Source organism: Bos taurus, chromosome 9, assembly GCF_002263795.3.
Source record: "Bos taurus isolate L1 Dominette 01449 registration number 42190680 breed Hereford chromosome 9, ARS-UCD2.0, whole genome shotgun sequence".
NCBI classification, from domain to species: Eukaryota; Metazoa; Chordata; class Mammalia; order Artiodactyla; family Bovidae; genus Bos; species Bos taurus.
Window position 1 is genome coordinate 25,357,564 of NC_037336.1, and position 12,716 is coordinate 25,370,279.

Genomic DNA, 12,716 nt, shown 5'->3' on the forward strand with positions numbered 1-12,716 from the left:
TTAAAAGGTTAGGGCTTACCCTGAATGAGGAGTGTGTGACCGGACTGGGCAGGAGGCAGTGCACAAAGGTACTTTTGATACTTGCACAAAGGCCGAGTATGGCTATTTAGTTTCTGGAACTTCCTTTGGTTTCTGACCGTCTTACCTTTCTTCATCTGATTATAATGCTAAAAATAGGTTAGGCATCTTAAGAAGGTGAACCTCAGCTTTCTTTTCTGGTTTAAGAGATTCTTAATGCCTTCCTCAAAAGGAAAATATTTCTTTTATTAGTCCTGTTTCATATGCCTCTCAAACTTTAAAAGGATTTAAGGAAAGGGAAATCAAATGAAGGCTGATAATACCTCTCACAAGAGTTCAGGATTTCCCTGGTGATTTGTCACATGAGGGTGTATCTAAGTCACTTTCAACAGTGGTGAGACATTTGGCTGCCCTCTCCCATCTACGTCTTTTGATGTAGCCTCATGAACTGAGGAACTGGGAAGGAAAGAACACTGTCTGAAGTCTTCATCTTCAGGGGCTAGGAGACAGGATGTTAAAGAAAATTGATTAGAGGGTCAGGTGTCTCTCATGGAAGTTAGGAAGTAGGTCAAGAGAGAGATATTAAAAAGAAAGTCACTGTTCAAAGAACAACTAGTATTAAGAACAGAGAAACTAGCAACAGAGCCAGGAGTTGTCTCTAGTAAGTGTAACAGGACAGCTTTCATGAACTGAATAGGAGTGTGGGTACGGGGAACAAAGAGGGAATTTCCAAGGTAGCAATAAAAACATGAGCACTCAACCTTACTTATTTAGTCTTGGTTATTTCACCATCCTCTCACGCAAGTGAGCGCTTTAGCATGCAATAAATACTTGCTGAATGAATCCTCAGGAAAGAAAATCACATTGAATGCATGAATTCCTTTATTGAAAATATTGGGCTAGCACTGCATTACATACACTCAGTATCCATAAATGAAGGGCCACGCATGTCTGATTGGACAATACTGTTTTAAATAGAGAACACAGCATCTGAATATGCTCTCACAAGTATAATATCATGGACTAAACTAGGTAAGAGTGAACTATATGCAAAATGACCATTTTGTTAATAGCATATGGTTGCAAATGGCATAAATGGTAAATGTGATCATACTGAGACATTCCTGGAATCTCACACAGGCACATTATATAACAAGCAGATTAATAAGGTTCAACTGCCGATAAGTTGTTAATGACGAGTTTGCAATAGAACTTGGGTGAAAGTACACCCAGGCTACAGATTTAAGATTTTATAGCATTCAAAGAAACTTGTATGGGATGTGAGTGGAGTAAAATAATGGTTGATCTGACAGGAGGCCACATAGCAATTTGTTTGTTCTCTTTTATAAATAGTCTAAAGTAAGAGAATAAGCTAGAGGAAGTATTCCGCCAGCTTAAAGCCAACATTCTAAGCACTGTTTACATGTTTAAAATGCAGGTCTATCAACTACTACTTTCTATTAATTTTTCCTTTCAAAGATCACTGGAAATGTAATTGATGACAGACAACTTTCTCAGCTTTGGCTATTACTTGACATTTTTTTCCATTAGCAGTCTTTGGCTTTTGTAAAAGTTTGACAATCAATAATATTTGTTAAAATTTTAACAAGGTTTTATTATTAACTTTCATAAAAGAATGTTTAATGATATGAAAGTGAGTTGATATTTAAAAACTGCTTTTTACTTTTTATTCCAATTGTGGTATAAATGCATTTCTTTGCATTTAATTTTTTTCAAATAAAAGAGTGTAGAAACCAAGACAATTGGGATAATGGACACTTTTCATTTGATATAAAATATACAGAAATTAAAACATTCAGTCTCATTTAAAACAGAGGCCTGTTAATGTAAAAACTTGGGGAAAATTATGCAAAAAATCCAATAAAAATACAATTTCTGTTACTAACACAAGAGATTTTATAAGAAGCAAAACATTTCTTTTCAACAGCAGGGTTCTAAATCCAGGATCATAAAAGTATACATTACTGTAAATATCAATTTATGACTGTGAGAAATGGCTTATTCTTCTTTACACAATTATGTTCAGGGTAAATAACTAAAAATGTACCTTTTCAATGACAAAATGGAAAGATGGCCTACAACAGTCAAATCAATAAACATTGATTATGAGTTTTTAAAAATTCAGAATTGTGTTTGTGTATATATATATGTGTGTGTATATATATGGACATTAAGCAGCACATACATATACAGATCACCCTAAACAATCAGGGCAAAAAAAATTTAATATAAAACTATATAAATCAAATGGATTTGTTGCCAAAACAGCACAAAATGTATACATTTCTTTACTTCAAGATTTGACACATTAAAAGAAAAAAATTGCCAACACATTTCAAATAATATACTAGAAATAATAAATAAAACAGTTTTAAAAAATCATTTATTCCCTTTAAGTGCTGTGCACTTTCAATTTTTCTAAATGAGACTAAACTTTTCAATGGCAAACAATAGTATGCTGTACATTTTGGTAATGAAAATTATGTTGATAAATATACAAGGAATGTATATACTTCTACAGTATTTTCTTTTTCACAGTTACCAAAAATAAAAATTGCATTCAACTCACATCTATAAATATTCTGACTCCTCACTCTATGGGTTTGAAGAAAGTGAGAGTATAAAGTCTTTCAACGATCCGAACTTCAATTTCTTTCTTCATCGTCTGCCTTCCACATGTACCTTTCAGAATCTCTCTGCAATGTAATTGCGCTCTGAGATGATGGCAGAAAGAAAGCACTATGATGGGATGAGGCAGTCTGAGCTGGGGCTTCGTCTTCCAGCTAGCTTTAGCAGGGCTGACCGAACCCAGTCTTTTTAAATGTTCTATTTTAAGGCAGTCTAAATTTCACTCGAATGTCCATACCTCGAGGTCTTGAACTATGAAGTCTTCCTTTTTGGAAAGAATATCATTATTAAAAGTGCTGCAGGAGTTGCTTCGTCCATGGTATAAGTCGGCATCTAACCATAAGCCAAATCGTCCCCTAAAAAGGTTAAAAAAGCAAAATGGTGAAAACATCTCAATTTTATGTAGACGCTTTCCATCCTCCCTTGTCCCAACTTCTTTCTTTTATGCTATAGTCAAAACCCTAAACTGCTTATAAAACATTTCCTGTATTTCATTTAAATGACCTGTCTTTCAGGTGGTCCCTCATTTGGACACATAAATAAGTCATTTTATCTTCGATTCTTAGTGTTATGTGTTAGACCACACTGTCCTAAATAATCGACTAACTACACATGGACTAACTACAATCAGCTGACACCAAAGTTTCAGTTACCTGGATTAAAACAGACCCACTCTGGTTAAATAGTAAATTAATAACAACAAAAACCTTACCCTCCACCACCAAGTTCCAAAGAACTTATGTCTCCATTGATAAAGTATGAGTTTTCTCCACTCCACTTAAAGACCTTAGGTAGAAACACAAGACAAAGAGAGATCAGACATTTCAATCTGGAGAATTGGCAAAGAGGGAGGGGACCACCCACAGGCTGAGGAAGCTCCTGACTTCTAGCTAGACCTTTCCCACACCAGGATGAGCTCTCCGAAGGGGTTACAAGGCAGGAAAGATCTCTCGCACACATGTTGGTTCTGACCTGCAATTCCACCCTGGATCTCAGAAGTTCATGCAAAAGTTCCCAAGGCCCAGGAAGGGAACCAAGCGGGTTTCTGTGCTGTGGTCATGAAGTGCTGAGCAGGCTAGAGTGAGGCCAAGTGAGGTTATGGGATGGGACCGTCTACCGCTCCAACCACAGCCCCCGACATCTAGCCCCAGCCACCCCCCTGACACCACGACACTAGGCCGTCAGTATTCCTTCCATCTAGGTACCTTGAAATGGGGGCTAAATGTGTAGAGAAAAGTTTCGCCTGTGCCATAATAGTGATCACTGAACTTGAAAGGATGAGTCGCATATGCTCCAAAGATCTGTCAAAAGAAAACAGAAATGTTAGCAGCTTTCGAACACAAACCTCTCAAAGAAAGCCCTTCTGAAATATTTTAGCATAATCCTATTCTGAGGTCTCATTATATCTCTTTCAGCAAGATTATTATGAAGAGCATTACTAAGTCAGAGTTTCTAAGTAAAAAAGACCACCAATCAACAAATAAAATGTCCCTGGTTCTTATTAGTACCCAAGGGGCTCAGAGAACTTATCGGTCAAAGGTCAGCAATTGCTTCAATTTAAAAAGACTTCCAAAGTCCACTGTAGAGAAAAAAGTCTCTCTCACTTCACTGTAGAGAAAAAAATCTCTCTCTCATCACAGACTGGAACATTAAACAACTACAACATACATCTTGCTCACAGAAATGAGTGGTTGAGAGAGTGAGAGCCTGTCTCTGACGTGTTTTATAAGTAGAATCATGGTCAGATATTTCCCCAGAGAAAATAAATTTTCCTCTCCCTTAATTCATAAAAATGAGTTTTCAATATGCTTAACAGAACTGCATCCTTGACGTGACTGATCCAATACTCAGTTCAAAATGATTTTAAAGAAAAAAGTAACAATTCCATAATACTATGGGCTTTCAAGGTGGTTTAGATGTATCCGAATCAATGATTTTGTCTATTTTTTCTTGTTGGGGTTGGAAGGAGCAGTGTTTTCAGAATGACCATCCCACTGCTTCAGCCTCTTATCCTCCTCAGGTCCCAACCAGTACTTGGAGGGGTGAAGACTGGTAAAAACGAGCATACATATTCTGGAACAGTCCCTAGGTGATTCTGATATATCTTCTCCAAATTCCACTTGAGAAACAAAGCTTCAGATGGAGTCTATCTGGAAAATGTCTTATAATTTTTCAAAATAATTTAAATCTGATTATTATCATCATGGAATCTCTGCTTCAGTTCCTAGCTCCTTGAAATACTAAAAATTAGGCAGAGTAGAAGTCTCAAAACTTTCTAACCCCTGTTCCTCATACCAAAATCTCTCCATAGAGCTGCTAAGAACAAAGAAAAATCAGTAACAAATTTTCTTAGCAATCATAGAAATTTGTTTAAGCACTGGAGATAGGATGATACTAAGAAATGACTTAATTTTTTGGATATACAGCATTATGGTTATGTAAGAAAACATTCATTTTATTTTTTATATTAGTTTATTTAGAAATAAGTTATATAATATGTACATAATTGTATTGTTGGGTCTACAGCATCTAAAAATTTAATATATTTGATAATAATAGAACAAAGGAATCCAGGGAGGAGGAGGAAGATAGCCAGAAGTGGTAAAAGGAAGGTTAATATGACAAAACCTATAAACGCATAATTGCTCTCCTTCTCTCAGCTTTCTTAGTAGATAAAAATTACACAACCATATAAATAACACTTTATTGTTGACTTTGTAATATATATCAATGTTATACCCAAAATTACTATAGAAAGTGGAAAGATGTAATAGAACAATATAGGAGTAACATTTCTATACCTCACTGGAATAAGTTAGTATAAATCAGACTCTGTTACCTGATGATTGCTCTATTATTTTCCACAGTGCCTTGTGGTATAAATTACTCCATGGTAATTCTCACTCAATTATATTTAGGCCCCTTTGCCACAGTAGTTTCCTTGGCCAGTCTATGTAATTTATCCTGACTCCAGGAAGGCTCTCCTCAGCTGTCTCTCGCCCTGGTTCTCTCTAGAAGGTCTATAGCTTAGTCTGCTTCCTTCATGGAGCTGCTGCTGCTGCTGCTAAGTCACTTCAGTCGTGTCTGACTCTGAGCGACCCCACAGATGGCAGCCCACCAGTCTCCCCCATCCCCGGGATTCTCCAGGCAAGAATACTGGAGTTGGCTGCCATTTCCTTCTCGAATGCATGAAAGTGAAAAGTCAAAGTGAAGTTGCTCAGTCATGTCCGACTCTGCACGACCTCACAGACTGCAGCCTACCAGGCTCCTCTGTCCGTGGGATTTTCCAGGCAAGAGCACTGGAGTGGGGTGCCATTGCCTTCTCCTAGCCTCCTCTTAATTGTTTACCACCAAATTTTTATTGTTTTCTAGACTTCCTTTTAGCTTAAACTTCCCCCACGTTTTTCTAAATAATGTCAGGTCTTTTGGGGAAAGCTTCTGAACTGTATGTTTTGTTTTTTTTCTTTTTCAACTCTACAATATTGTATTGGTTTTGCCATATATCAACATGAATCCACCACAGGTATACTTGTGTTCCCCATCCTGAACTCTCCTCTCTCCTCCCTCCCCGTACCATCCCTCTGGGTCGTCCCAGTGCATCAGCCCCAAGCATCCAGTATCCTGCATCGAACCTGGACTGGCCACTCATTTCATATATGATATTATACATGTTTCAATGCCATTCTCCCAAATCATCCCACCCTCTCCCTCTCCCACAGAGTCCAAAAGACTGTTCTATACATCAGTGTCTCTTTTGCTGTCTCGTATACAGGGTTATATGAACTGTATGTTTTATGGTCTGCCCATTCACCTGGAGCTGGGAGCTAGGGACTCGGCTTTGGAGCTGGGAGGTGGATAGTGCTTCGCTTTTCTTAAAGGCACAATCCTGTTTTATGTGCAGGGTGCTGGGCAGGGGCAGTAGTGACTGGTCTTGGCTCCCTTCTCTTACGTGTAACTTCTGCTCTGTGCTGAAGAAAGGGCAGTAGAGACCCCTGTATTCTCAGCCTGCGGCGCTGAAGGTAGACCAACCGTCCTCCGAGAAGGGGCCGGTAAGGGGAAGAGCGCCCCCTACCTCCAGGCCGCCCTTGCCTGCAATTCAGCCTCTGAAGCTGAATGGTGGGTTCAGTTCAGTTCAGTTGCTCAGTCGTGTCCAACTCTTTGCGACCCCATGAATCGCAGCACGCCAGGCCTCCCTGTCCATCACCAACTCCCGGACTTCACTCAGACTCACGTCCATCGAGTCAGTGATGCCATCCAGCCATCTCATTCTCTGTCGTCCCCTTCTCCTCCTGCCCCCAATCCCTCCCAGCATCAGAGTCTTTTCCAATGAGTCAACTCTTTGCATGAGGTGGCCAAAGTACTGGAGTTTCAGCTTTAGCATCATTCCTTCCAAAGAAATCCCAGGGCTGATCTCCTTCAGAACGGACTAGTTGGATCTCCTTGCAGTCCAAGGGACTCTCAAGAGTCTTCTCCAACACCACAGTTCAAAAGCATCAATTCTTCGGCGCTCAGCCTTCTTCACAGTCCAACTCTCACATCCATACATGACCAGAGGAAAAAGCATAGCCTTGACTAGACGAACCTTCGTTGGCAAAGTAATGTCTCTGCTTTTGAATATGCTATCTAGGTTGGTCATAACTTTCCTTCCAAGGAGTAAGCATCTTTTAATTTCATGGCTGGTGGGTAGGGGATAAGAAATTCTGAGGACCTGCCTGGGAGCTTGGGTTGATGGATCCTCATCTTCTTGTCCAAGCATGCCCAGAACGAAGCGTGTGTCTGAACAGTGACTGGGGTCGGGGGGAAGGGGGGTCGGCAACAAGTGCCACAGAATCTCACTGTTATTGCCGAGAAGATATTCTTTAACTGAATTTTCACTTGCCGTATGCCCTTAGGACAATATCCAGAGACTAAGTGATTATTGTTTTTATAATTCCCATCAGTAATGGCTGTTTCACTGGGGATTGGTTCTGTAGAACTCCTCATGCCTGCCAGTCTGCATATATAATGTTTTTATATTAGAATTGTATACGGTTCATTTCCAGATAAATGTACAGATGTTGTGCTATCATGTTCCCAAACACAGTGGAGCTGCACCCTTGCCTTGGGGGTAGATGGAATGGGGAAAGCAGAGTTAGTGTCCAGCTGCCCTCAAATAACACAAATGCCTTCAGTAAGATAACACCTCAGAGACAAATAGTGTAATCTTCAGGAATAGGCAGGCCTCCTTTACATACCTTCTGATAGGAAGCTGAGTAAAACCATGCATCACCAAAACCTGCTCTGTGAGGCCAACAGATTTCCCAACAAGTTTGCTATCTATTAGTAACTTAACAGGAGAACTAATCTATACGTACAGTGCAGGTTTGTGTATGGTCTAACACTATCTAGCCCCATCTCATCTAAAACGTAGCACCTAACTTTGAAAACATTTCACTAAATCTCCAAGTAAATTCCATTTTAAATCTTTGTTGTTGTTATTTAAATTTTTTTTACCTTGCCTCTTTCTACTATTCAGCTTGGACTATGATTAAATAAAGTGTTCTCAATCTGTAAATAACAGTAGTAACAGTGATAATAGCTAAACCATTCCCCACAACTGTTAATCTATAATTATACTGTAACCTACTCACAGGAAAGATCACAGTCGAGACAGACAGTGCCTTTAGCACCACCATCACTCATTTTTCCCAAGACAGATTATGGCAGCAAAAATCTATTTCCCCTAAACTGATCCTAATTATATGGCTTCTCAGCAAGCTCCTCAATGTTTAATAGTGCCCCACACCTAACAGACACTCATGCATTTTCTGAATGGATGCATAAATAAATGGTTGTCAAGTAAACTCAGCTTCCAAATGCCAGAAATAGAGAATAATGATATCTACATCTTAAAAGAGCAAAGAAATTTCTTCTTGCTATAATACAGACCAAATTGAAATGGTCTTGAAAGATGAAAAAGCAGACTTGAAAGATTTCTTCCTTTTGTAATGCAGAAGTCGGCCTAGATGGTATAGAAAAGAAACCTGGACAGATTCCACCCAAACTCCCAGCTGACTGAGCCAAGAATTATTAGTGTAGGGTAGATGGGAGTAATATCTATTAACAGATTTCATCAGGGCCTCCAAGACCAAGAGGGATGAAACAGAGATGAAAGTGAGAGAGATGAAAGTGTAATAAGCAATGGCCCAGGGCATTTTCTCCTGTTTCGTAACAACTGGGCCCGTAAGGCACAACACATCATGTGCCTAAGCGGCTCTCCATCTCAGGAGCTACGCATACAAGGTTGGTGGGCACGGCCTCAGCCACCTGAAAAGAGTTCTGGGATGGCACTGAAACTTCTTTCCACAGCTATCTCCAAATCTGGACTTGAATTCTTCCACCGTCTCCAGTTTTAGCTTGCAGGATATCCCTGTAGCTTCCTACTCTATGATGAGAACAGGGAAAAATGATGTGACTGTACTTGGAGACATGCTCCATTTTCTTTTTTAGAGATGCACTCTGAAGTAAGTAGGGGTAAAACAACATAATAATTGGGGATTTACTTCAATTCTTCAGGAAAGAAAAGAACCAAGTGTCTGTGGCAAAATCCTGCTAACTGCGCGGTCTGGCTGATCAAGTTCATTGTATCCGTCTCTCTCCTGTCGCATAGGTTTGAGAAACTTCATTGAAAAAATGTTTCTCTATAAGAGGAATAAGCCTCACCTGATTATCCATGTCTTTGATGACCAATAGTACAGGACTGTCTAGTGCTGCTGACTTCCGGTAGAGAGTTTTCAAGCTGGTCCCATGCTCTAGTGTGCTGTACGCGAGTCTCCATGGATAGCCCTGCACCCTTGCTGGAAGGCGTCGGGCCAGCTGTGAATCCAAGGATGGAGATGTAAATATTACAGGCTGCCTGAAAATCATCACGCATGAACTTGTAGCACCAAACAGATGCCTGTGGCTCAAACTCAAAAATCACATGACTTTCCACATTGTTCCCATTTACTCGAGCAAATACTTGCCACTATAAACTGAGAAGGCAAAACCATCATTGCCTGACACTGTTTACCTTGGCAGGGGTGCTCCCCAGAGCATGTATTCGCTCTCAGGGATGATACTGAAGGGTTACTGTGCCACTGTACATTTGAAGATAGAGCACCAAGCTTGATTAAGAGGTATGAATTAGACTCGTGCTGTCTTCTGTACACTTCAACCTTTCTTTCACTGAGTATTTTACCAGCTGATCTTTCTAAACTTGCCAAGGCTCAGAGCTGTTACTGACAACTGAAGAGTCTCACCAAACTGAGCACAAGAAAGCATGGGTATTTTATGCCAGTAATCAGACAGTTTGTCCTCCTTGCACTTGTATTTTTCACTAACTTTAATATTTACCTTGATTTTGGCTGTCATGGGGCTTCCCAAGCGGTGCTAGTGGTAAAGAACACACCTGGCAATGCAGAAGACGTAAGAGATGCAGGTTTGATCCCTGGGTTGGGAAGATCCCCTAGAGGAGGGCATGGCAACCCACTCCAGTATTCTCGCCTAGAGAATCCCATGGACAGAGAAGCCTGGAGGGTCACAGTCCATAGGGTTGCACACGACTGAAGTGACTTAGCACAGTAGCTGTCATAAATATCAATAATGCATATCTTTTAAAAAATACAAACAATGGAGGCTATGTAAATTGTTGAAGTCCTCAGAATGCTTGGCATAGTTCTAGAATCAGCATGAACTCTGTCTCTGTAACTGCTTGGTCAAGTCACTCAGCTTTATGGGCCATCACAGACGCTTTTATAAATTGAGGGACTTGAACTTGGTGATTCTTTAAGGTCTCTGAATTTCAGTTTCTAAGAAGATTGATGGGGGAAGTACAAGAGGTCCCTTCCTAAAGTTCAACCTCAAACATATAGAATTTCATGAAAATGGAATTAAGAGATGCTCAGGAAATAGAAACTAAACCAAACAAACAAAACTAAGAGAAAGGGAAGTTTTTCCTAGTAGTAATAGATGGTTTTCATAAAGCAAGTTAAGTCTACTTGCTATGTGACGTTTACTGAGCCTGATCAATTAAAACCATTGGAACTCTGAGATAAATGATCCTTTTAAAATATGTTAGGACTATAATAGGACACTTTAAACATTATTCTGAAGACAAGAAATGGTTTTTTGCTCAGGTCTCGGGAAATGGATGTAAGGTGTCTGGCCAAGTCCTCCTTCTCCCAAGAGGGTGGCAGGGACACTGTCTTTCTGAAACAGGGGGCCTTGGTCAGGCTGCTGGGGTTTTCCTTTAAAACTGGACTCACTCTCCACCCCAAGTGAGAAGAGCAAATGGTTTCAAGGTCTGGAAGGCCCCTACCATCATCCCCAGGGAGAACCCACCTGCTCGATGTGCATGTTCTCCAGAAGTGCGCTGTGGGGCTGCAGGGTCGGCAGGGCGGCCTCGTCCTCATCTTCGTAGTAGCTGCACGTGCTCTTCCTGCGTTTTGCCTCCTCGACCGTGATGATCTGAAACAGAGAAGCCAGGTAAACCAAGAAAAATGATATTCTGGCTTTTCCTTCACCTGCTATTAACAAAAAGGACCTCAGGTACACGATTGCCTGTAACCGGTAGGTTTAGCAGCAGGACATACATTGAGCCAAGACTCCTGGGGGGAACGGCTAATTATAATCTTGATTTCAGAGAAAATGCAGAATTTAACGCAGTGTGGCTGCAACACTTAATATGAACAAATTAAGTCACAAGTTTTCCAGTTTCGTTACTCTCGGCCATCAGGTAAGAATTATGTATACTTTCACAAGTGATTCATACCCTTGAAATGCCCTGAATGATTCTCCAGTAGCCTGCATCTAAATTTGAATTATTAAGGGAGTAATTAGAGATCATACTACGAGTAAGTCTTCTATAAATAGGGAAATTGGGAAGATTAAGGATAGCTTTTTAATCAAGACTCCTAACATTTCCTCTCAAGGCCAGGCACATAGCAACCAACAAGCAATCATAGCAACAGTGAATGATAAACATCTATGGAAAATAACAAAACAAAGAGGCATCAAGCTTTAGTCTAGATTATGTTATGATTCTTTATGGACAGTTCAGAAGCCATCAAAGCAGTATTTCCTTCAAAGCTGAGAACAGAAGCACGATGTTGGCACACACCATTTATTTCATCGTAAATACACTTGTTAAGTACCAGGTTCGAATCTTTTTGCTTCTCTGAAAATCTGGATAAGTCACCAAATTATTTTGAAATTGAAGGGTATAGAGAGAAGGTAACTAATATACTAAAATACCTGAGTACAATGGAATGATTTTTGCATTATAGAGAAAAAGCACTTACGTTACCTTAGTGAAAAGTTGCCAGATAGTGACTACTCAGTTTCCAGAATGCTGTCACCTGAGCCTGATTTATTGGCCCTTAAATTTTTATCATTTTCTAAGGGGCATTTACTTAAAGAACACGCTGTCAAAGAATCACAAATTCAGCATTTTAAATGTGTAGGTAAAGTTTAAAAACAAAATTTAAAAATAAATAAATAAATAAATGTGTTAGGTAAAGCACATGTTTGGGGGGACCTCTGCATTTAGCACAAGTACAAAATGGGGCTGCAGAATGAAAAAATAAAGTGTGGAATTTTGACTCCAAAGGGAAAGGGCAAACCACACTGGTGTCTCTCTCCAAAGTGAATAAAAGATCTGCTCTGGCTGAGAGAGCAGCCTGATCCTTTCTAATTAGAAAGCGTTTCAAAACAAATGAGTGGCAGAGCGCAGAGGGTCCTCGGCCACCTGATAAGCTATCAGGACGCCAACATACCTTCACAAAAGGCTCTTGGTCCGGTCTGGCACAATAGAAAATCTGAATGTCTGGAGGCAGTCTTCGGACTCGCATCGTGAAGGGGTGGGAACCGCCTGTTTGCTCTCTGAGGAGGAACAGGTTTTTTGCCTGTCTGCCTCCACAGCACTGTTACAGCCACGGGGAGCTACGACTCCTTATGCAGTATCTAGTTTCCTGCATGACTGAGTTTCTGTTTCCCTTAGCAGAGCGTTCAATATTTCTACAGGAACACAC

General features: G+C 40.2%; 1 protein-coding gene across 12 annotated transcripts in view; it reads right to left on the bottom strand.

Moving 5' to 3' along the window:
- Nucleotides 1-882: 882 nt before the first annotated feature.
- The window catches only part of NCOA7 (nuclear receptor coactivator 7), a 161,884-nt gene continuing 150,050 nt past the window's right edge, over nt 883-12,716 (bottom strand). For 10 of the 12 annotated variants that reach the window (XM_024996940.2, XM_005210720.5, XM_059890078.1 and 7 more), the window contains 5 exons: nt 11,029-11,154; nt 9,370-9,522; nt 3,873-3,968; nt 3,380-3,453; nt 883-3,023 (listed from right to left, as the gene is read on the bottom strand). In XM_024996940.2, coding sequence (XP_024852708.1) covers nt 2,888-3,023; nt 3,380-3,453; nt 3,873-3,968; nt 9,370-9,522; nt 11,029-11,154 — 585 coding nt within the window. In that variant the 3' untranslated portion in view covers nt 883-2,887. Of the gene's footprint in view, nt 3,024-3,379; nt 3,454-3,872; nt 3,969-9,369; nt 9,523-11,028; nt 11,155-12,461; nt 12,675-12,716 lie in introns of those variants that run through there. The other 2 variants (XM_003586458.6, XM_024996941.2) reach the window with 2 other exon arrangements.